The sequence below is a fragment of the Delphinus delphis genome, chromosome 13 (assembly GCF_949987515.2).
Source record: "Delphinus delphis chromosome 13, mDelDel1.2, whole genome shotgun sequence".
NCBI classification, from domain to species: Eukaryota; Metazoa; Chordata; class Mammalia; order Artiodactyla; family Delphinidae; genus Delphinus; species Delphinus delphis.
Window position 1 is genome coordinate 11,769,894 of NC_082695.1, and position 24,660 is coordinate 11,794,553.

Genomic DNA, 24,660 nt, shown 5'->3' on the forward strand with positions numbered 1-24,660 from the left:
TGAAGATGTAAACTGCGTAGACCGTTCGTCATACGTGCTAAGTAGATAAATAGAGCGGGGAAGGGGTTAGGAAGTGTTGGGGAGGGTGACATTTCAGATCAGAAGCTGGTGGGTCTCACTAGGAAGGCAACACGGGAGGACCCAGAGGAAGGGGGAGAGGGGAGGCTTGCAGCTTCATGGGGGAGGGGTGTTCCAGGCAGAGGGAGCGGCAGGTGCCAAGGTCCTGTGGTCAGGTGTGCCTGACACATTTGAGGAACTGCATGGGATCCAGTCCTCCTTCCTGGTGGGGTGGCCCCCACACTACCCTTTGGTGGGCGCCTCAGTCCGTGGAGCCCACCCCGGCCACCATTGCATCCTGGGGCTTTTCCAGCGTCTGACACCAGGGCAAAAACTGAACCAGTGCCAGGGAGACCCCAAGTAGGAAGGTGGAGGCTCTGTCAGAAGGCGTGGGCAGAGGGGAGACAAAGGGCATCTGCTGCCCATCCAGCCCCTGCCCTCCCAGCCACCCCTTCACACTCCTGTGAGTCCTCTGCACACACCCTGGAGCCTTTCCCACACCTTGGGTCCTGTCTCCACAAGAGACAGTGCATCTTGGGCCCAAAACATAGGCCACGGTGTGGGCAGAGCTGGGCGCCCCCAGTGCCCTGCTGTCCATTTCCAGAGCTGGGGGCCAGGATCAGTCCTCAGGGTTCTCCTGGTGGAAGGGACCTGGTGCCTGATTCTCCCTCAACTAGGGAGGTCCCCCAGGCTAGAATCCAGCCCTCAGAGCAGCCACCTCCCAGGGGTCCCTACAGCAACACACCCAGTGGAGATGACGTGTTGAGCCTTGAGATAGCTTCTGGGCAGCCAGCAGGCCCCCCAGGTCTCGCTCCGTGGACTTAAATTCTAAGGCAGCTGTATGGTCCAGAAGCAATCACTGGCCTTGTTTTCCAGGAGGCATTGGAAGTGTCTGTCCTCAGAGGCTCCTGGGCACGGCCTTGCCCCCCTAATCCTATACATGCCCCCCATCCTCAGCACCACCTCTCCCAGGAGGGGCAGCAGGGCAGTGAATGGGGCCATCGCACCGCGTGGGGCAGCTGAGCCCCTGTACCAATGTCCCATGTACTTGCTTCTGATTCTCAGCTGGGCACAGGGTGGGCGTGAGGTGTGAGCCTCAGAAGCCCCGGGGGCTCTATTTCAGTCCCACCCGGGCCCCGGGAGCCTGAATCGCCAGGTATGATGTGGAGAAGTCCCTCCTATCGCTGGGAGCTGGGCCCTCCATCCAAGGAGCCAGCGTGACCGCCTCTCCCAGCTGACAATCCGAAGACAGGACTGTCGGCTGCAAGAGGCCGGAGACAGGACACCAGACTGAGATGAGATCATCGAGTGCAACGAACTTTAATGGGAGCCCTCTTTGTAGCCAAGCCCCAAGGGGCTTCTCCAAACACCATCTCAGGGAAGCAGCCTTGTGTCCCCAAGAGTGAGGGAGGGACACAGCGGTCTGCTGCGGGGCCCTGCTCCCGCCAGACCTATGTTACCACCTCAGGAGGTTACATCTGAGCTCTCAGCTGCCCTCGTCCATTCAGGGTCCTGCATCCAGGGAGCCCACATCAGTCTCACGTGCAGTGTGATTAACCAAAAGTAGCCGAAAAAACTGCTTTGGGGGAGGTATGATTTGGGAGAAAGTGACCCAGGGCAAGTGTATGTCTCCACGAAACCCACTAAGACGAATGGTTCTAAGGTTGAGTAATACTGTGTAATAGCACGTATTCCCCCAGTTCAATGGCTACATGCGAAGCTCCCCCGCCTTTTTTTAACAAATATTTTTAAATGTCCCCTTCACTAACCAGAAGCTCATTCATGGAGCATAATACCTACCCGCACTTTACATTTTGTAAATCGATATAACGCCCTAACTATAAAACAAAGGAGATAGAGCATCAGAGTCAGTTATAATAAAAGAGCCTATAATTTAATATATCAGTGCACAGGCATGGCTCCACCGGAGTGTCACATGTTTGCACCTAAAGATAGACTTGCTGCAAACACGACGGCGTCAAATGCAGATTGACACAGGTGTGTTGTGCTGGCAACTCAAATGCCACCTACAGCGTCACCTTGGTGATGTGATTTTCCAAAATGGTGAATGATTCCTGATAAAACGATGTCCTGTCTTTCTTTGATTTACCCAACAGTTGCGTGCATGGAAAGTTCAGTGTAATTTAAAGCCAAATTTATACAGAAGCCCAAATTGAGATCTTGGCTGAGAAATTGAAGCATGCTTTTCTATCTTAGTGGGTGTCCAAAGTTTGTGTGGCAGTCTGGATCCTTCTTCCTTGAGTGGGTTTGTCGCTGGTATTGCAGGAGGCCCCTCACCACCCCCCACCATGCCACCTCCCTCCCGCTGTGATGCCTGGAGCACTTGCCATCACTGTAACGACCACAAAAGCGCTCCCACAGGTTGCCACACTGTCTGCTCACGGCTGAAATGTGTCTCGTTACGAATCAGTGTCCCAGTCCTCCCAGGAGCCTCTCCATCCAGGCTGCTTTCCAGGGTGGGGTCAGACTGGCATCCCAGATGTTAGATGGCAATGAGGCCAGCTGCCTGCCAGGCCCAGAGCCCCACATCCGGGTCACACTCAGTGTCCGCGGCATCTGGGTCCGAGCGGAGGCTGGGCCGTCACTGGTTCTCAGCAGCGACCTGGACTCTTCTGCCCTCTTGGCCTCATTTCCTTCCTCCGTCCTTCTTTCCTCCTGTCTGTGGACTGATTCCCCTGTCTGTCTAATCCCTTTCCCTCACGGGGCACCCCTAATCCTGTTGTGTGGCGTGTTGGCCCTTATCTGTGGAGAGAAGTGATATTTACTTTAAACACAGTCTCATCCCTTCATCCCAGGGGGGAGGTGGCCCTGGCAGGCGGTGGCAGCAGGTGAGGGATGGTCAGGAAGGAAGGTGGTGATTTGGGGACCTTCTGTGCTTGGGAGCGGTCACTTTAAAATGCTGCATGTCAGAGGATATCCAGGTTGCTCAGCTTGCTGCCCTGAAGGAGGGTTCTAAAGAGGCCAAGGTCTCCGGTCCAGCATCCATCTGGACTAGCTGGTCAGCCTCACCCTGTGCCCTGATAACTTCTCATCCACTCACAGGGCCCTTGGTTACTTACAAGAGTACCTTCAGAATAGTCAACTCTTCCGAGCCTGCATGAATTCAGCTCCCTAAGTAGCACCTGTAGTTTTAGCCCCCGTTTATATAAGAAGGAACTAAAGCTCAGAGAGGTGAAGCAGCTTGCCCAGGGTAACACAGCACTGGCCACAGGATTCTATCCAGGTTCTACCTAGACGTCTTACAGTGAGCGTCTACAGTTAAAGAGAAACCAGACAAGAGAATGTGGCTGGAGGAACGGAAGTCAATTTCAACCCTATAGAATCAGCTTAATCGGGGGAGGTGGCCTCCTTCTATGACAAGCCTGAGTTTTATCATCATCATGTTGGTCAGCCTCTGCTGAGCACTCCAGATGGGGCTGGCCCCAGGCTATGGTCTTTACATCAAGTAATTCACTTTCTCTGCATAGCACCCCGTTTTCCTGATAAGGAAACCAAGACTCAGAGAGGTGCAGTCACTTGTGCCAGGTCACACAGCCAGCCCATGGCAAAGCCAGAACTCGACCCTAAACCCATACTCTTGACCTCTACTAACTTTGTAGATTGCACTGCTGGCCACAGCGCCCTTGACCACTAGCCATCAAATTTCTGAGGACATCAGAATATTTTCTCAGTCTGAAGGGGAAACCGAGGCCCCGAGGTTGTCATCTACTAAAGACAGCCCCCCTGGAGAACTGATCTCAGACCGACCAATGACAGCATTGATTCCAGGACTGTCTGCATTAGAGAATCTCCTCCTAGGCTGCACTTGACATGCCTCATGGCTTTGAATCACTCTGGTGGCATTTTTCAACTAAGGCATTGACTCTGGTAACTTTGTCATCACGCTGAATCTGGGTTCAACTTTTCATTCTCACCCTGAACATTCGAGTGTGAGTGGCTTCCCCAGTCCATCCTTTCCTGGGCGGGGGACCGAGGTCCTATTTATAGCAGTTATTGCTCTTGTTCTGTGCCCTCCTCCCATCTGTATCCCTGCCACCTGGCCCAGTGGGCACCCAGACCCTCATTCTGGGGCAGAGCTATGGAAACAAGCCCGCCCACCTCAAACTGCATGTAACCAGAGGGCTTCTCTCCATCTCTCAGTTGCTGGATATTTATGGAGCAACTATTCCGCCTCAGATACTGTCCTAAGAGCTGGGGATCCACTGATGATCCATTATAGAGTCATATCATAGGCAAGAAATGAATAATAAACAAATAGACACATGCAATCATTTCAGATAGTGATACAAGATGTGAAGGAAGTAATACATTGACTTCAGGAGAAGTGGCTTGGGGTTGGGTAGCACATTAGATCGGAAGGTCAGGGAAGGCTTCTCTGAAGGCATTTATACCGAGGCCAGAAGGTGTGAACCATGTGAAATCTAGGGAAGTGTGTTCCTGGCAGAGGGTACAGCAGGAGCAAAGGTCCTGAGGCAGGGATGAGGTTGATATGTTCAAGGAACTGAAAGGAGGAGGCCCGTGGGGCTCGAGTTCAGCCAGTAGGAGGAGAGTGGGAGGCGGTGAGGTTGGACACCTGGGCAGGGGCCATCAACCATCCCACCACCGGCCACCCCATCCCATCCCCGTCCCTGTCACCCCCCACTCCTTGTATCAGCCATCGTTCTGTGGCTACTGTAACAAATGACCACAAACCTGGTGCCTTAAAACAACACATCTTTATTCTCTTACATTCTGGGGGTCTTAAGTCTGGAGGCTCTAGAGGAGATGATGTTTCCTGGCCTTTCCCAGGTTCTAGAGCTGTATCCCTTGCATCCCTTGGCTTATGGCCCCTTCCACCATCTTCAAAGCCAGCAGCACACCTACCATTTTGCTCCATGGTCACATGGCCTTCCTCTTCTGTGGTCAAATCTCCCTCTGCTTCCTTCTTTTTTTTTTTTCTTTTCCTTGCGGTACACGGGCCTCTCACCACTGCGGTCTCTCCCACCACGGAGCACAGGCTCCGGACGCGCAGGCCCAGTGGCCATGGCCCACAGGCCCAGCCGCTCCGCGGCATGTGGGATCCTCCCAGACCGGGGCACGAACCCGTGTCCCCTGCATCGGCAGGCGGACTCTCAACCACTGCGCCACCAGGGAAGCCCTCTGCTTCCTTCTTATAAAGATAGTTGTAACAACTTTTAGGACCCAACCAGATAATCCAGGATAATCTTCCTATTTTCAAGATCCTTAATTGAAGCACAGCTGCAAAGATGCTTTGTCCGTGCGAGGTAACATATGGGTTCCAGGGACTAGAACTGTATATCTCTGGAGGCTGTTATTCAGCCTCCCGTGTTCATCCACCAAGCCCCCTCCCCGAGCAGTGCTGTGGCCAGGCCCTGGACTGGCCGATAGCTGTCCCCGTCACCATCACCATCAAGTCTCACTGGACTGGGTTCAGTGGCCTTGCTCCTAGATCCACCCGCCGCCACTCCCCCCACCCCGCCCCCTTTGCCACTCACCAGCTACATATTTTAGGAAAACCCCTTGACCTCTCTGGGCCTAACTTAGTTCCTCCATCAGTAAAAATGGTACATGCAAAAGACGAGCCCTAAGATTCCTTCCGGAACAACCGTTCAGGTTCTTCCTGAAGGTCAACGGTAGCCATGCTTATTGCAGACCAAGTACCCGACCGGTCCACCTCCTGTACAGCCATACCTGGAAGGTTTACTGCTGCCTTCGACCTCTCTGGATTACCACTCCAGGAGGAGGAACTGCGACATCCCTTTAGGTCAGAGGTCACATACTGGGGGTTGAAGGTCAGGAGTAGATCTCCCATGAGTTTTATCTGGCCTGCAGAGTTTACTGAAAAAGTGAATTTGTGGCAAAATAGATAAATCAAGAGATTTTACATTAAAACCGATTTCGGGCCTCTCAAAAAAATAGATCAGAAGAGCTGTTAGCAAGAGGTCCACATCCTGGCGAGCCAATCAGCCATGGGAGCTGGGATCCAAACTCAGCCCCAACCCCCCAGCCTGGAGCCTATAGACACAAGCTGGAGAATCGTGCCCCGCTTTTTTTTTTTTTTTAAATAAATTTATTTATTTATTAATTTTGGCTGCGTTGGGTTTTCGTTGCTGTGTGCGGGCTTTCTCTAGTTGCAGCGAGCAGGGGCTACTCTTCATTGCGGTGGCTTCTCTTGCTGCAGAGCACGGGCTCTAGGTGCGCGGGCTTCAGTAGTTGTGGCACGTGGGCTCAGTAGTTGTGGCTCGCGGGCTCTAGAGCGCAGGCTCAGTAGTTGTGGCGCTCGGGTTTAGTTGTTCCGCGGCATGTGGGATCTTCCCTGACCAGGGTTCAAACCCGTGTCCCCTGCATTGGCAGGCGGATTCTTAACCACTGCACCACTGGGGAAGTCCCTGCCCAGCTTTGGTGACGTTAGGAATGAGAGTCATGGTTGTTCCTGAGCTCAGAGGCCCTCGCCTCACTTCTCAGCTACAGCACTTGCCATGGAATTCCCGCTCTGAAGAGCATACCTTTCTCTTTATCAAGAACTTCCCCACCACCACCCCAGGGCTTCCCTGGTAGCGCAGTGGCTAAGAATCTGCCTGCCAAGGCAGGGGACACAGGTTCGAGCCCTGGTCCGGGAGGATCCCACATGCTGCAGAGCAGCTAAGCCCGTGGGCCACAACTACCGAGCCTATGCTCTAGAGCCCGCGAGCCACAACTACTGAGCCTACATGCCTATAGCCCGTGCTCCTCAACAAGAGAAGCCACCACAATGAGAAGCCCCCGCTCGCCGCAACTAAAGAAAGCCTGCACGCACCAACAGATACCCAACGCAGCCAAAAATAAAATAATTAAAAAAAAAAAAAAAAGAACTTCTCCCAACTCCAGCCGGATGAAATCTAGCAGGAAAGCTGCAGAGCGACCCCACACGCACTTCCACCGCCCCCAAGTCTTCCAGCTTCAGCTCAGCTCCCATCATCCACAACCAGGTAGAGGCGGAAGCCAAAGGCCGCTGGAGTGTGGAGGGCGAGAAGGGGGCTGCGGGAGAGCGTGGTGTCTGCCGAGAGATGCAGGCAGGGCTTCCTGCCAGGGCCAGCTGCTCCTTGGCGGCCTCCTCGCCTGCCTGGGCCGGAGCAGGCCGGCCCCACCTCCAGGCTGCGCCCCGCACACAGGCCGGGCCCACCTGCTTCCCATCCTGGGTCCTCGGGGCGGGTTAGCGGTCAGCGCTGGGCCGACCAGCATACGTGCAAACTCCCTGTGGAGTCAGGCCCAGGACCCCCGTGCCCCCTGCATGAGAGATCAGGGGAGCCTCGGTTGGAAGGATCTGGCAAAGGTCCTTGGAAGGTTTAGAGATGCTAGACCAGCTCTTGGCTTGAGTATGATGATCCAGGTAGTCAAGTGGAAGAAAAGGGCTTTAGTTTAGTCCTTGCCAAAAAGCACAAAAAATACTCACCAGGTAGGAGGGAGGGCATTCTACCTGATCTTATGGGGGGAGGGTAAGGGGGGGAAGAGAGGAGCTGGGGGGAGGGTGACATTTCTAACCAGGAGGGGACCTTGCTGCTCACTACAAGAGTCTAGCTCAGAGCTCTCCAAGAGAAGTGGGTCTTCAAGGGTATCCTTGGCCGATGTGGGGTGCTTTTTTTTTTTTTTGCGGTACGCGGGCCTCTCACTGCTGTGGCCTCTCCCGTTGCGGAGCACAGGCTCTGGACGCGCAGGCTCAGCGGCCATGGCTCACGGGCCCAGCCGCTCCGCGGCATGTGGGAGCTTCCTGGACCGGGGCACGAACCCGTGTCCCCTGCATCGGCAGGCGGACTCTCAACCACTGCGCCACCAGGGAAGCCCATGGGGTACTTTTGACGATGCAGATTTCAGGCTTCCCACTATTCCAGACTCTCCAGGGGGTGGGCTCAGGGGAATTTTACCAAGCCCTTCAATGGATTCTGATGCCCCCTGAAGTTTGAGAACCGCCAGACATGACCACATGATGGCTCTGGCCTCGCTGGTCTACCAGAATGCCAAGTCCACTGCAGGGTGGCCCTTCCAGGGCGATAAGGACACTGAGAGTACGTGGCAGCCACTTAGTGAAGGCAGGTTCCTCAGTCCCATCTGGAAACAAGGGACAACTAGTAAATAAATCCTCATAGACCCTTGGGTGGGCGTGGAGCAAGGAACTGGGAAGCATGGGATTGGGGTCCTCGCCTGGAGCTAAGCTGTGCTTCTCAACAGGGAGGAGTATATTTCTCCCCCTGCCCATGGGGACATTGGGCAGTGTCTAGACATTTTTGGTTGTCACAACTGGTGGTGGGGTGATGGGGGATGTTACTGGCATCTAGTGGGGAGAGACCAGGGGTGCTGCTAAACGTCCTACAATGCACAGGACAGCCCTCGCCACAAAGAATGATCTGACCCCCAATATCAAGAGCTCCGGGCTGAGAAACCCTGATCTAAATCAAGACCCCTCAGGCAGCTGGGCAGGACAGAGCCTCGAGAGTACTGGCAAAGGAGAGTCACCACCCAGGCTTCTCAGAAGTCAAGCCAGGCCCCATCCACTTCCATCTGTGGGCTCCCAGGGTGTTGACTTAAATGAAGCAATGATACATTGGAGTGACCAAAATTGCATTTAGCTGATAAATACATTCACCACCTCCGCCTCATTTGGGGGGGATATTTGCTATCTAGATTTGAGGTTCTTCGCGAGTGTGAGGTCCAATCAAATGGCTCCCCTTCCCCATAAGCCCTGTTCACAGCGAGTCTCAGCTGGGAGGACAGCGAGACGGAGACATTTGATTTCGAAGCTTCCTCCCCTTCTCACTGGTGGTGTGATCTCTACAAGTTAATCTCTCTGGGCTTCAACTGCCTTAGCTGTAAATAAAGATAAATTTAGTTCATGTTTGGTTAGTGCTGACTATGTACTAGGCATTTTACAAGCATGACCTTGTGTAACCCCCAGGACAGGTGGCATGTGAAACGGCCCTTGAAGGACGAATAGGAGTTGGCTCTCAGCAGAGGGAAATGAAAGGGCATCCTGGGGAGGGCAAGGATAAATGTAGGCGTGGACATAGTGTGCTCGTTGGGAAGAGAGGAGAGTGGAGATCAGGGCTAAGAGTGATGGGAGGTGTGAGTCTAGAAAGGAAGCAGAGAATTCCCAAATTTCTGGGCTCTGTGAACAAGACATGATATGCAATAGCTCAATGGAATATTACTCAGCCATAAAAAAAGAACGAAATAGTGCCATTTGCAGCAACATGGACGGACCTAGAGATTATCATACTAAGTGAAGTTAAATCAGAGAAAGACACATATCATATGATATCACTTATATGTGGAATCTAAAAAAATGATACAAATGAACTTATTTACAAACCAGAAATAGACTCACAGACATAGAAAAAAAACTTATGGCTACCAAAGGGGACAGTGGGAGAGGGGAGATAAATTAAGAGTTTGGGATTAACATATACACACTACTGTATATAAAATAGGTAAAAACCAAGGTCCTGCTATATAGCACAGGCAACTATACTCAATATCTTGTAACAACCTATAATGGAAAGGAATCCGAAAAAGAATATATGTATGTATAACTGAATCCCTTTGCTGTACACTTGAAACTAACACAACATTGTAAATTAACTATACTTCAGTTAAAAAAAAGGAAATGTCTGAGTACAGACCTCCTGCCTGGGCCCCCTTAAGCCCCCGGGGAAGACGCCCCTTTCTCAGGTGGAAGCCTTATACCCCTTCAGTCTTTAGAGACATTAAGCCTTCGGCCAGCACTGCCCAATGCTATGCCGCTAGCTATAAAGTGAAATAAAATTAAAAATGCAATTCCTCAGTGACAGTAGGCTCATTTCAAGTATTCAGTTGCCTCATGTGGGCCGAGGCTAAAATACCGACAACACAGGCAGACACGGAATGTTTCCATTGACTCAGGAAGTTCTCTAGACCATGCTGGCTTAGAGGAATCTTGACTTTTATAAAGAACTAGCATTTTCTTTTCTCTGTTTTCTGTCTGACCAGCCTGTAAGCAAATGAGTAGTCAAAGCAATAGCAGAGGCCACAGGCTAGGCGCCATAAGCTTTACCTCATTTAACCACTGCTGTAACCCCGTGAACTGGGTATTATTATTAACCCTACTTTGGAGATGAGTATACTGAGAATTAGAAAGGTTCAGTATCGAAAATATCCAAATTCACACAGCTTACGATCAGCAAAGCTAAGAGCTGAACCCAGCTCTACCCAATCCACAGCCCATGTCTTAACCAGTAGGCTGAACGGCCCTTACGAACCCAGCAAGCGGATACCTCCCAGGCTGAGCAAATTCATGGCCATAAACCCCATATTCCCCTCAGACCTGGTTATCACGGACAGACTTGGGGTGGGGGTGGGAGCTGAGAATGTACCTAAATCTACTTCTGATTTTGTCCCCGGGTGCAGGAAACAAAATGCCTCCATGTCAGACGCTAATGGGTGTTCCCTATGGTCCCACATTAAAAATATTCTTCCCCTGCTCATCCCAGGACTGTCAAATAAGTTTGTGCTGACAGAACACTTCAAATGCGTTATTTCAACAGAGGTGTTAAAGGCTTTAAAACAAAAAAAAAAAAGGTTGATAAAAGGAATTCTCCCTGCAGATTCACACAAGACAAGCCATGTGAGCGGTTTCAGAGTTGTCCAGGTAATTTTAACCCTGTAATTTTTGCAGACTGACCTCATTCAGTGAGAGATGTTGGATTCCTTGCTCTTTAGCCCCTGGCTTAGCGTAAGCATCCTGACTCCTTTTTCCTGTCTCTGTTTAAAAACAAAAAAAGAAGGATCTGAGCCGAGCATCAGTTAGACCTAGTTTCAAATCCCAGCTCTGCTGTGTGCTTACTGCTGGACCTTGGGAAATTTACATAACCTCTCTGAGCTCAGTTTTTGCATCTGTAAAATAGGGCTTTTAGTATCTGTTGAGATTAAGTGAAATAACTTCTGTGCTGGCACCTGGTACATTACGGACACTCAAACAGTACTAACCTCCTCTCTTCTCTGCTGAATCCCCACTTATGGTCATGTGATATCCTAGGATCAGGAGTTTTAGAGCTGAGAGGGACTGGAGTGACATTTAGAGCAGCCATCTCAGCAGACAATTCCTCTGTTTATCACCATGTAGGTAAACCATTGACTTGGGAAATGTCTGTAATCAAGAACCACTCCTGGTGTGTTTTGGTGACATTTTAAAGAGGGTAAAACAGAACGTTCCCTCTGACGATTGCAGACCTCTCCAAGCAAGGTGAGCAGAAGTGGCTTTGACGTGGGCCACCAGAATGCTGTGAAACAAAGCAAGGAGGGGGTTCTGGTTAGCCCCCCGCTCCTTGTGAGCAGCCAGAGGGGCCACTTACGGCCTTGTACTCAGAGCTTGGGCCCTGGCTTCTGATTCATCCCAAGTGACTGTCAGCACCAGATTGGGGTTTGGAGGAGATTATGGAGCTAGGACCAGGAGTCCCCAAAGCTGGGAACATGGAACAGAAGGCTGGATACGGCCAGCCTCGACACCTGGGACCAAAACTGAGATGGACCACAGAGCAAGCCACATCACCCAAAGTTGGGGAACAGACAGATACCATAGAGTGAAACTGGACGGGAGGGTTAAAAAGAGGCAGGTCGTTAGGAAGCCGGAGGGCAGTGCTCAGAGGACAGGAGAACAGAGATGAGGCAGGACTGATTGGGAGGTCTGGGTTTTGATGCAAAGTCTGTCCCATTTCAGCCATGACTTCTCTCCATCTCTGAGGATGTTCAGCCTGTGGAATCTAGCCAAGATAGCCTCTTCTTGAACCTACCAGAGTTCAAGGGCAGAGAGTCAGGAAAGCTTCGTTGTTAAGAAGTCAACCTCCAGAGTCAGGAACAAGCCTGGGTTTGAATCCCAACTCCGTCATCCCTAGCTGTGAGCGTTAAGGCTAGTGATTTAAACTCTCTGAGCCTCAGTTTCCTCATCTGATAATGATTGTAAGGAAGATGATGGTGGTGATGAAGATGATGATGATGGTGATGATGTAAGGGGAGGATGATGATGAAGAAGATTCTGATCTGATGAAGGTGATGATGAGGAGAAGGGTGGGAATGATTTGGGCAATAGCGTTGGTGATAATGAGGCAAATGATACTGGTGCTGATGGGGATGGGGATGGTTGCTATGGTGACCATGGGGGTTATGCTGACAAGGAGAAGTTGGATGGTGATGATTATGATGGTGCAGATCATGACAATCATAAAGCTGATGGTGGATGGTGACGGGGGTGGGAACGATGATGAGAAGTGATGGTGTTAGTAAGAGCCTCCACTTCAGCATAAATGTGGAGAGTCGGCTGGGATACCGTGACCTCGAGCGACTTAGCTTCTGTCTCACTTCTGCCATCTTTAAAATAGTCATTAACATTCATACCTACCTCCTACGGTTGTCCCAAGGACTAAACTCACTAAGACGTATGAAAAGTGCTTGACACATAGTAAGTACTTAATAAACGCTGTCGTTATTAATAGTAGTATTATTTCTGTTGCTATGTTCCCCTTATTTTCAGAATCATTCCTGTTGATCCTGGGCTGCTATCACTAGTCGTGATCAGTGCTCTAGACGGCGCTTGTATGACTCATCACCTTGGCCTGCAGGACTGGTTTCCAACCCTATCCCTCTTGCTTCCTGTGTCTTCTATCGTTAAGTTTCGGGGATGTTAAGCTGTCCAGGGGTTCTGCATAGGATTCTGCTAGGAGCAGGGCCCCCTGTGTTCCTAGATGAGGAAATGAGGGAAGAGGGAGGGAAGAACAAAATCTATGTCGTGGTCCTTCTAAAACGATGTCCACAAAATGGGTGTGTGCCAGCCGTCAGTGCCAAGCTCGATGAGCTCACCTTCACGCTTGATCCTACGAAGGGGCAGGCTGCAGGTCCAAAGCTCCCCGTCTCCGTGTAGAGTCAGGTGGGTGAGCCCTGAAGGTTCTGCACTGACTCAGGACTTTCAGAGCAGGGTGGCCAGCCCGTCACTCCAGACGTCGAGTCTTCCTCACGTCCCCTGCCTTGCCTTTCAGGGATCTGGATGGCAAATCACACAGACCGCTGCCCCTCGGTGTGGAGAACGACCGAGTCTTCAATGACCTATGGGGGAAGGGCAACATGCCAGTCGTCCTCAACAACCCATATTCAGAGAAGGAGCAGGTAAGTGGTGGTGCCAGCCTGGCACCCACACTCCATGGCTCCCTGAATCCTCTTGGGGAGGCAAATCCCAAACCACGTGGGGGAGGAAACCAGCCAGTGTAGCTGGAGAGCTGGGGTGGGGAGCCGAGGCCAGGAGCGCTTATCCCGGGCTATGGATTTGGACTTGGGTATGGTTGAGTTTACTTTGAGACCTTGCTAGTTTTCAAATTTTCCTTCTGTTTCTACCAGGAAAGACACTCACATGGTTTTAAATTGAAAAGATATAAAAGATACATGGTAAAACCTTTTTCTCTCTCCCGTCATCCCAGCCACACAATTTCCCTCCCCAGAGGCGAGCAGTATTCATAAATCATCATTTTAGGGGTCCTTTTAGCAATATTTTATGCATAGACAAACAAATACACACACATTATTTTCACATTTTTTTTAACATCTTTATTGGAGTATAATTGCTTTACATTGTTGTGTTAGTTGCTGCTGTATAACAAATTGAATCAGCTATACATATACCTGTATCCCCATATCCCCTCCCTCTTGCATCTCCCTCCCACCCTCCCTATCCCACCCCTCTAGGTGGTCACAGAGCACCGAGCTGATCTCCCTGTGCTATGCGGCTGCTTCCCACTAGCTATCTGTTTTACATTTGGTAGTGTATATATGTCCATGCCACTCTCTCACTTCGTCACAGCTTACCCTTCCCCCTCCCCATATCCTCAAGTCCATTCTCTAGTAGGTCTGTGTCTTTATTCCTGTCTTACCCTTAGGTTCTTCATGACATTTTTTTTTCTTAAATTCCATAAATATGTGTTAGCATACTGTATTTGTCTTTCTCTTTCTGACTTACTTCACTCTGTATGACAGACTCTAGGTCCATCCACCTCACTACAAATAACTCAATTTCATTTCTTTTTATGGCGAGTAATATTCCATTGTATATATGTGCCACATCTTCTTTATCCATTCATCTGTCAATGGACACTTAGGTTGCTCCCATGTCCTGCCTATTGTAAGTAGAGCTGCAATGAACATTGTGGTACATGACTCATTTTGAATTATGGTTTTCTCAGGGTATACGCCCAGTAGTGGGATTGCTGTGTCATGGTAGCGCTATTTTTAGTTTTTGAAGGAACCTCCATACTCTTCTCCATGGTGGCTGTATCAATTTACATTCCCACCGACAGTGCAAGAGGGTTCCCTTTTCTCCATCTAATTGCTTTAGGTGTAAGCTTAGGTTGTTTATTTGAGATTTTTCTTGTTTCTTGAGGTAGGATTGTATTGCTATAAAGTTCTCTGTTAGAACTGCTTTTGCTGCATCCCATAGGTTTTGGGTCATCATGTTTTCATTGTCATTTGTTTCTAGGTTTTTTGATTTCCTCTTTGATTTCTTCAGTGATCTCTTGGTTATTTAGTAGCATATTGTTTAGCCTCCATGTGTTTGCATTTTTTACAGTTTTTTTCCTGTAATTGATATCTAGTCTCATAGCGTTGTGGTCAGAAAAGATACTTGATATGATTTCAGTTTTCCTAAATTTACCAAGGCTTGATTTGTGACCCAAGATATGATCTATCCTGGAGGATGTTCCATGAGCACTTGAGAAGAAAGTGTATTCTGTTGTTTTTGGATGAACTGTCCTATAAATATCACTTAAGTCCATCTTGTTTAATGTATCATTTAAAGCTTGTGTTTCCTTATTTATTTTCATTTTAGTTGATCAGTCCAACTTTGGTGAAAGTGGGGTGTTAAAGTCCCCTACTATTATTGTGTTACTGTCGATTTCCCCTTTTATGGCTGTTAGTATTTGCCTTATGTACTGAGGTGCTCCTATGTTGGGTACATAAATATTTACAGTTGTCATATCTTCTTCTTGAATTGATCCCTTGATCATTATGTAGTGTCCTTCTCTGTCTCTTGTAATAGTCTTTATTTTAAAGTCTATTTTGTGTGATATGAGAATTGCTACTCTAGCTTTCTTTTGGTTTCCATTTGCATGGAATATCTTTTTCCATCCCCTCACTTTCAGTCTGTATGTGTCCCTAGGTCTTAAGTGGGTCTCTTGTAGACAGAATATATACGGGAGGTCTTGTTTTTGTATCCATTCAGCCAGTCTATGTCTTTTGGTGGGAGCATTTAATCCATTTACATTTAAGGTAATTATCGATATGTATGTTCCTATTACCATTTTCTTAATTGTTTTGGGTTTGTTATTGTAGGTCTTTCCCTTCTCTTGTGTTTCCTGCCTAGAGAAGTTCCTTTAGCATTTGTTGTAAAGCTGGTTTGGTGGTGCTGAATTCTTTTAGCTTTTGCTTGTCTGTAAAGATTTTAATTTCTCTGTTGAATCTCAATGAGATCCTTGCTGGGTAGAGTAATCTTGGTTGTAGGTTTTTCCCTTTTATCACTTTAAATACGTCCTGCCACTCCCTTCTGGCTTGCAGAGTTTCTGCTGAAAGGTAAGCTGTTAACCTTATGGGGATTCCCTTGTATGTTATTTGTTGCTTTCGCCTTGCTGCCTTTTTATTTTTTCCTGCGATACACGGGCCTCTCACTGTTGTGGCCTCTCCTGTTGCGGAGCACAGGCTCCGGACGCACAGGCTCAGCGGCCATGGCTCACGGCCCCAGCCACTCCACGGCATGTGGGATCTTCCTGGACCGGGGCACGAACCCGTGTCCCCTGCATCGGCAGGTGGACTCTCAACCACTGCGCCACCAGGGAAGCCCTCCCCTTACTGCTTTTAATATTTTTTCTTTGTATGTAATTTTTGATAATTTGATTAATACGTGTCTTGGCGTGTTTCTCCTTGGTTTTATCCTGTATGGGACTCTCTGCACTTCCTGGACTTGATTGACTATTTCCTTTTCCATATTAGGGAAGTTTTCCACTATAATCTCTTCAAATATTTTCTCAGTCCCTTTCTTTTTCTCTTCTTCTTCTGGGACCCCTATAATTTGAATGTTGGTACATTTAATGTTGTCCCAGAGGTCTCTGAGACTGTCCTCAATTCTTTTCATTCTTTTTTCTTTATTCTGCTCTGTGATAGTTATTTCCACTGTTTTATCTTCCAGGTCACTTATCTGTTCTTCTGCCTTAGTTATTCTGCTATTGATTCCTTCTAGAGAATTTTTAATTTCATTTATTGTGTTGTTCATCATCGTTCGTTTGCTCTTTAGTTCTTCTAGGTCCTTCTTAAACGTTTCTTGTATTTTCTCCATTCTGTTTCCAAGATTTTGGATCATCTTTACTGTCGTTACTCTGAATTCTTTTTCAGGTAGACTGCCTATTTCCTCTTCATTTGTTTAGTCTGGTGGGTTTTTATCTTGCTCCTTCATCTGCTGGGTATTTCTCTGTCTTCTCATTTTGCTTAACTTACTGTGTTTCGGGTCTCCTTTTCACAGGCTGCAGGTTTATAGTTCCCGTTGTTTTTGGTGTCTGCCCCCTGTGGGTGAGGTTGGTTCAGTGGGTTGTGTAGGCCTCCTGGTAGAGGGGACTTGTGCCTGTGTTCTGGTGGATGAGGCTGGATCTTGTCTTTCTGGCGGGCAGGACCACGTCTGGTGGTGTGTTTTGGGGTGTCTGTGACCTTAGTATGATTTTGGGCAGCCTCTCTGCTAATGGGTGGGGCTGTGTTCCTGTCTTGCTAGTTGTTTGGCATGGAGTGTCCAGCACTGTAGCTTGCTGGTCGTTGAGTGGAGCTGGGTCTTAGTATTGAGACAGAGATCTCTGGGAGAGCTCTTGTTGATTGATATTACACGGGGCCGGGTAGTCTCTGGTGGTCCAATGTCCTGAACTCGGCTCTACTACCTCAGAGGCTCAGGCTTGACGCCTGGCCGGAGCACCAAGACCCTGTCAGCCACACGGTCGGAGTGCCTTCAGAGCTGGAGAAGCTGGCCGGCGGTGGCTCTCCTCTGTGCTGCACATTAGAATCACCTGCTTCTTCCTTGTTTTGTCCCAGAGGCAGTGTTCCACAGAGACATACAGTAGCCTTGAAAATAGTCCCAGCTCTGAGATGGATTTTTTTTTTTCCTTTGTGCTTAGTCGGGTTTCACTTGCTCACAGGGGGCCACGTGCAGAGGCCTCACACCCATCTCTTCCGACTGGAGTTCCTAGTGCGGAATGGCTTCCGCCAGCACCTCAGCTCAGGCGGGCCGTGTGCAGAAGTGGGTCGGATGACACTGCAGTCCAAGATGGCAGCCCAGGGCCATGTGCAGAGAGCTATTTTCACATGTTTTTACATAAATGAGAGCACATCATACAGGCAGACCTTGTTTCATTGCTTTTTTTGTTTGTTTGTTTCTTTGTTTGTTTTTACAAATTGAAGGTTTGTGGCAACCGTGCACTGAGCAAGTCTAGTGGTGCCATGTTTCTAGTAGCATTATTTTTAATTTAAATTATGTACATTTTTTAAGACACAAGGTTATTGCACACTTAGTTGGCTACAGTATAGTAGTATGGTACATATAGCATTTGTATGCACTGGGAAACCAAAACTTTAGTGTCACGTACTTTATTGTGGTATTTGCTGTATTATTATTGGTCTGGAAATGAACCCACAATATCTCCAACATATGACTGTATTGTTTTGTGCCTTGTCCTTTCACTTATCAACGTATCTTAGAGATTAGTCCTCATTAGTAGGTAAAGAGTCCTGGTTCTTTTTTCATGGCTGCATAATATTCCATTATATTGCTCTGCCATGTTTATTGAGCCAGTCCTCCAAAGTGGATACGTGGTCCATTGCCAATATTTTGCCGTGACATTGCTATAATGCATGACATTGTGCAAATACCTCATTCACAGATGGGTGGGCTTATCAACAGAATAAATTCCTACTAGCAGAATTGTTGACTCAAAGGTCATATACATTTGTGACTTGGGCAGATATGGCCAAACTGCTCACCACAGGGGTTGCACCATTCCCACCTGCTAAGTAGGCGAATGACTGTTTCCCCACAGCCTCACCAGCTTGGTGTGTTATTAAACTCTTCAGTCTCTGCCAATTTTCTGAGAAATGTTTTAACAGCTGAGTCAATATGGTGAGAGTGGCTAGATCTGGCTAGAGATTAGCAGAGCCTTTTTCTCACCTAACAGACCAGACCAGAGCAACCCTGGCATGTGAATTTCCCACCCCTCCGCTGCACCAGAGCAAAGTATGGGTGGAATGGCCACTCAGCAGGTCATCCTCTTCCTTCCCTCCACCTGTCCCAAGCCCTGGATGGCACAGGCCAGGTTGCCAAGCTCTTTCATTCATGATTAAATGAATGTTTAATCTATGGACAGCACCTTTCACCACTAGCCCACATAAGCAATGACTCATAGCCTCTCTAAGTAGCTTCACAGGGGAGGATGAGACATTCCAGAGCCTCAGTGGGAATTGCTTTCTTTAGCTGCTGATGGTTGGGAAGATAAAGACATCAGGGATTCCACAGTAGGTCAGATCCATGATGCCACCGGCCAAGCACACCCCCTCTTGCAGGGACACCTGGGAATGTTTGGTGGACAAGCACAACTGTAGCCTTCTCTTATGCTGTCCTCAAAAATCCAGGCCATACTGTGAGTGTAAGGACTATTATTATCCATTAATGATTAAATGAACAAATAGAGCTTAAATTTTCTTTACGTTTTCTTTCTTAACTGAAAGGAAAGGGTGTTGCCATAATGCAAACCCTCCCAAGACAAAGGACAGAAAGAGGTAGCCTCAGGCCAGATCCAGGCTGTAGACATGATTTGTTAAGTCTGTACTATATTGTCCTAATTGACAATTTATGTTTGTACTTTGAGTTTATTGCCAGTGTTTCAAATTTTCATGTAATTATCACATTTACAACTTATCTTCCAAATGTGGACAGCCTAGCTACATTGACCCTATATTCTTATGGGGCAATAATCTGCCTGGACTGAGTAACAGCTGTTCCCACTGCACAGGGTGTGTGCTCTCCAGTTTGTCTCAATTCCCACCACTCTCTATTGTGCCCCTCTCATTACTGCCAACTGTTCATTGTCATTTATCATAACATTAGTGCTGTTGGTTTTCTTATAATAGGATGAAAGTTAAATCTTTTCATATCCATGTCTTTATTATAAGTGGCAGGTAGAGATTGACCAAGAGGTTCACACATTTCAGGAAAGATGCGAAAGATTTCATGTTTGTGAGAATGAAGAATATTCTTATGTGTTTAATATGCAACCATGTGTTCTGTCTTGAGATTACCCAGCTGGCTTTACAGATTTGCCTTACCTACCTGCCCCCTCTATGTATCAGAGTTTGGGATTGCTGGTCTGCAGTAACCCCTGAGATCTGGGGTAGAGGGAAGAAGCAGAGGAGGCCTTGACCCCACCAGAAAGACCCTTAAAGTCCTGCTGAAATTTGAGTGATAGCACGATTATGGCTATTTCAGAGGGTCCATATTGGTTAGACAGTGACAGCTTGAAAAACATAAACTTGAACTTCAAGCCAGAGGAGTAGGGTTCAATACTGGGGACAGGACAGGGAGATTAATAGGACCAGAGAGGGGCTTCCCTGGTGGTGCAGTGGTTGGGAGTCTGCCTGCCAATGCAGGGGACAAGGGTTCGAACCCTGGTCTGGGAAGATCCCACATGCCGCGGAGCAACTAGGCCCGTGAGCCACAACTACTGAGCCTGCGCGTCTGGAGCCTGTGCTCCCAACAAGAGAGTCCGCGATAGTGAGAGGCCCGCGCACCGTGATGAAGAGTGGCCCCCGCTTGCCGCAACTAGAGAAAGCCCTTACACAGAAACGAAGACCCAACACGGCCAAAAATAAATTAATTAATTAATTTTTTTTAAAAAAAAGGACCAGAAACCTTCTTTGCAAGGCATCATGATGAAATGATCAGTATCTTAGTCTATTTGGGCTGCTATAACAGAATACCATAGACTGGGTGGTTATAAACAACAGAAATTTATTTCCCACAGTTTTGGAGGCTGAGAAATCCAAGATCAAGGCACTGGCAGATTCAACGTCTAGTGCAGGCCTGCTTCTTGGTTGATAGACAGCCATCTATGGCTGTGTCCTCACATGGCGGAAGGGGCAAGGGACCTCTCTGGGGTTTCTTTCATAAGGGCACTAATTCCATTCATGAGGGCTCCACCCTCATGACCTCATCACCTCCCAAAGGCCCCGCCTCCAAAAACATTACACAGAGGTTGGGTTTCAACAGATGAATTTGCAGGGGACATGAACATTCAGTCTGTAGCAATCAGGGGGAGGTGCTGAGAACCTGCCTTAAGGCCTCCTCTAAAATGGAAGTTCCATTTCCTTGGAGGAGAAAGGGTGCTGGAGAAAGGGGAAAAGACAGTCTTCCTGAGGTTAAGACAGCCAAACAGTTTTAGACATGGGAGCTCCTGGAAGCATGACATACAGACCAGCAGTGCTTGGATTTACACTCACTCCTTTATCATTATCAAGTCCTCACTGTAGTCCGTGACCCAAAAAAGGTTCAAAATCACTGGCCTGTGAGATTATCCAGGCTCTGCTGTCTAAGACTCAATTTTCCAAATGCCTCTCAGAAATAGAGCTGAAAAGAGCTGGAGACCCAAGCGCTCAGTTATATTGGAGTCCCAGTGCTAAAGAAACAGCCCAGCTACCTCCTGCTAGACACCCTCACAGCCACAGTGCTCAGAAATGTTTCCCAGACTGAGCAAATAAACAGAAAACCCAATGTGTTTCTTTCTGACCTGAAAGACCAGCTCCTATACTTAGCCTCTTCTCTACCTGCTCAAAGCCACTTAACCTGGAGCTCCTGGAATCAGCTTCCTTCCTCCCAGTTGTAACCCACATTTGCTGCCTTTTTAGGCAACGGTGGAGGGGGTAGCGTTGTTAATAACACAAAGAGAGACCCAGCCACTACCTGCCTTCCTGAGTCACAAAGAGACAGGAGCTGGTGGAGGAGCAGCTGGTCTGCCTTTTCCCCAAGGACTGGGCAAAAGGCAACAGAGCCCAGGTGACGCAGGGCAGATGCAGGCTAGACATGAGAAAGAACTTCCTGACTCAGACGATTGTTAGGTCCCTGAAGGAGTAGTGTGGTCTGTCCTATCCTCTTTGATACTCTTGTTTGTCCAGACTCAAGGAAAATCGAGCCATAGAGGCAACTTCTCTTAAATTAGCCTCAGAAGGCTGAGATGTTAATCTTTACCTAGTGGTTATTTCTCTTGCTAATAGTTTGGGTCAGCAATAGGTAGAGCCAGTGAGACTCAAGTCCCTGGTCACTAGAACACAGTGTATGAATGACTCTGTGATGCTTATCTTTAACATCCCCTTGCAAATTGTATCTGGCCTGGGCTGGTGGATGGAATGAATCGTTTCACCCATAACACAAAAAATAGTCACCCAATATCTGCCACCTGCGCAGCTCGGGGTGGAAGCAAAGGTGAGCAAGCATCGCCCTCCCTGCCCTTGAGACCTTCATGGGTGAATGTGAGGAGACAGACACATGGACAGTGCAATTAATCCTAAAATAGAGAGGGACACAAGACACTGTGGGAACATAAATACCTCAGGCGGTATCAGGAAAGGTTTACTGGAAGAGGTGACATTTGATGTGGGTTTTGATGATCATGTAGGAGTTTGCCTAGAAGAAAGTGGGGAAAAGCATTACAGTTTTAAAAGGAACAGCGATGGCTGATAAACTATGTTTCTTTTTCTTGCTAAGGATTATTATTTGATTGCTGAGGTTGTCTTTGATGCTAATACCACCTGAGACACATATTGAGTTTTGACACTTTCTAAAAGCCCCTTACATAATAACCCTCCTAAGTGGAAATGCTACCCTAGATTAAGGACATGAGAAAGTGCTGTTTGTTCATTCCCCCGCAAAACCTTAGGATTTGAAACAAGCCCTTCTCTGCTTCCCTTCTTATTAAGCATCTATTTTTCTTGCCTGTCTGATTTGCTTTCCTAAGGGGTAGGGGTAGAACCGTGCCCTGCTTGGGAGCAGAACGTCTATTTTCAGATACTAATTAAGCATCCATCCAATCCTTAGAGGGTGCAACGGGGGGCCTGGGCCTGGGGGAAGTGGCATTTCCATTTGGGTTTCTTCCTTCTTATTCAGCCCGCTGCCCCTCTCTCCAGCCTCTTACTGACAAAGGCAACAAGGTAGTCAGAGAGATGATTCTTATTTTGAAATCTCCCTCCCCACCCCATCCCCACCACCTCCTCAAGAACCTGGCATTTCCTCACCCCTGGGGACATAGGGCTTGCTAGCTTTCAAAATGTCAGAATCTGCTGAGAAGCTTTTCCCTATTTCCAGGTAAGTGTCAGCATCACCCCAGCCTCTCTGCACAGCTCCAAATTATAAGGCAAAAGGGGAGTGCTTATGGGCTCTCAATCTTCAGAAGTGTCCAGGGCCCCTCTGGGAGTAAACACCCCAACCGGCCAGCTGCTGCTGGCTTTGCTGATGACCAAAAGGGGCCAGCCAGACCCAGCCAGGCTGTGTCTGGATGAAGGCAAACCAGCAGAGTCCTCTGCCTCTCAGCGACAGCCCAGCGTGCTGCAGGGAAATCTTGTAAGTCAGCCCTGACTCACTGCATGTAATGATGTCGGGATAAAAATAACAATAACGCTGATAACAATGCTACCCTGCAGGGGGTGTGGTCATTCTAATCCCTGGACTCACGCACAGAACGGGGATCAAGAGCTCAGCTATGGGGTCAGCCTAGGTTCCTGGTGACCGTGGTCAGACAATTGATTAGCATCTGCGCTGAGGCTCATAGTGGCTTATGGGCTCGTGGAGTAGTGGGGAGGAAGAAATGAGATACTGTATGAAATGATAGCATCTGCTGTCACGATAAAAGCTAACATTTGTTGAGCAGAGGCAGGCACTGTGCCAAGCACTTTAGATCCACAGCCTCATTTCATCCCCAGCCCAACCGAATGGAGTACTGTTATCGTTCCCATTTTACAGATGAATAAACTGAGGCCCAAAGGGTTGAATAGCCTGAAGAAGGTCACTTGACTAGTAAGTGGGCAAGATGGGACTTGAACCCAGGCCATGGAGCCCTAGAGCCACTCTTAACTCTACAAGGCCTGGCACAGAATAAATGCTCCAAAAAAGTTCATTAGTGTCATTATTATTGTTGTTGTTGTGATTTGGCTAATTATTATATTGCTGATCTAGGCATCATATTGCTAATTTAGGTAAAGAGGTATTGCTAATGATTATATTGCTGATGTGAGGCAGATAGGGCAAGAAGCCCTGTCCCCATTTTGCAGATGACACCCTTGTGGCCCAGAAAGGGAACGCGACCACCCACTGAGTCTTGGTGACAAAGCCACGTCTCTTTCCCTTTACGATGACATCGTCATCCCTGTCAATTGTTCAAATCAATGATGTGTATGGCATTTACCTCCTGGGGCCAAGCTCTAGGAATACACAGAGCAGGGAGCAGTGAGACCTAGATGGAAAAAAAGGAAACTTCGAGGGCCTGGATTCCAGGCCCAGCTCTGTGGCCTATCAGTTGTTAATTTGGGGATAGTCAGTTTACTTCTCAGAGCCTCCATTTCCTCATCTGAAAAATGGGTTACCATGAGGAGTCCATGCACTAGTGGATACGCAGTGGCCTAGCTTGGGTGAGGCACAGAACAGGCATTTACTGAATGTCACTTGAAATGAAATTGAAATGATCACGGCCCTTGAATTCAGAGCCTAGAAGTCATCTTTTCCTCGAGTATTTGTCTCAACCCCCAGAAACAACCGGTCTAAAGACAAGCTCCAGACACAGACACACACACAGCAGTGATAAGTTATCACACTGTGATAGTTGCGGTTTCGTAGACTCATGAGCAGATGTTCCATGCAGAGCCCACCTGGCTGGCTCTAGCAGATTCCACTGGCTGCATTCAGGGTACCTTCCTGGGGGGGGGGGGGGGGGCCTGTCTCTAAGCACTTGAGAAACTTCTTATGTTTTGAGATTAGTTTCTCTCTGTGGGAAAGTGCCCCCAAATCCCTAATATAAGTTGCAATTAAACCCATTTCTGCCCCCAACTCTATCGGGCCAGGTATCCTTTGCCCTGATATGGCTCACGACCAAAGTGAGACACTCAGGTTGGATTTTCCCCAAAGCATTTTCAATACCCCCGTCCCACTTCCTTGAGTTACCAGGGGTTCCTGGATTGCCCTCAAACAGGGCGCAAAGGATGCTCTCCGGGAATTTATGTTGAACAGAGTCCCTCAGAGTTCCCAGCGGCAGCAGCATCCAAATCTTGCTGATGTTTCACATCCCTCCACCCAGACCATCACCTGCTCAGTGACCTCCAGGGTCTTCCTAGGTCACTTAGTCAAGGGACCAGCTTTCTATGACCTGCTGCTGTAGGTAGGTGGTCTGAGCCAGGGTGGAACCAGGAAGTGGGGCCTATATTGATGGGTGTTCGGGTTCAGCCCTGCTGGAATTTCCACATTTTTTAAAAAAATAA

At 48.4% G+C, this 24,660-nt stretch overlaps 1 protein-coding gene across 1 annotated transcript in view; it reads left to right on the plus strand.

Moving 5' to 3' along the window:
* Positions 1-24,660, plus strand: part of NOS1 (nitric oxide synthase 1) — an 86,148-nt gene that overhangs the window by 1,842 nt on the left and 59,646 nt on the right. The window contains exon 2 of the mRNA XM_060029297.1: positions 13,116-13,242. Within this exon, the coding sequence (XP_059885280.1) occupies positions 13,116-13,242 (127 nt within the window). The remainder of the gene's footprint in view (positions 1-13,115; positions 13,243-24,660) is intronic.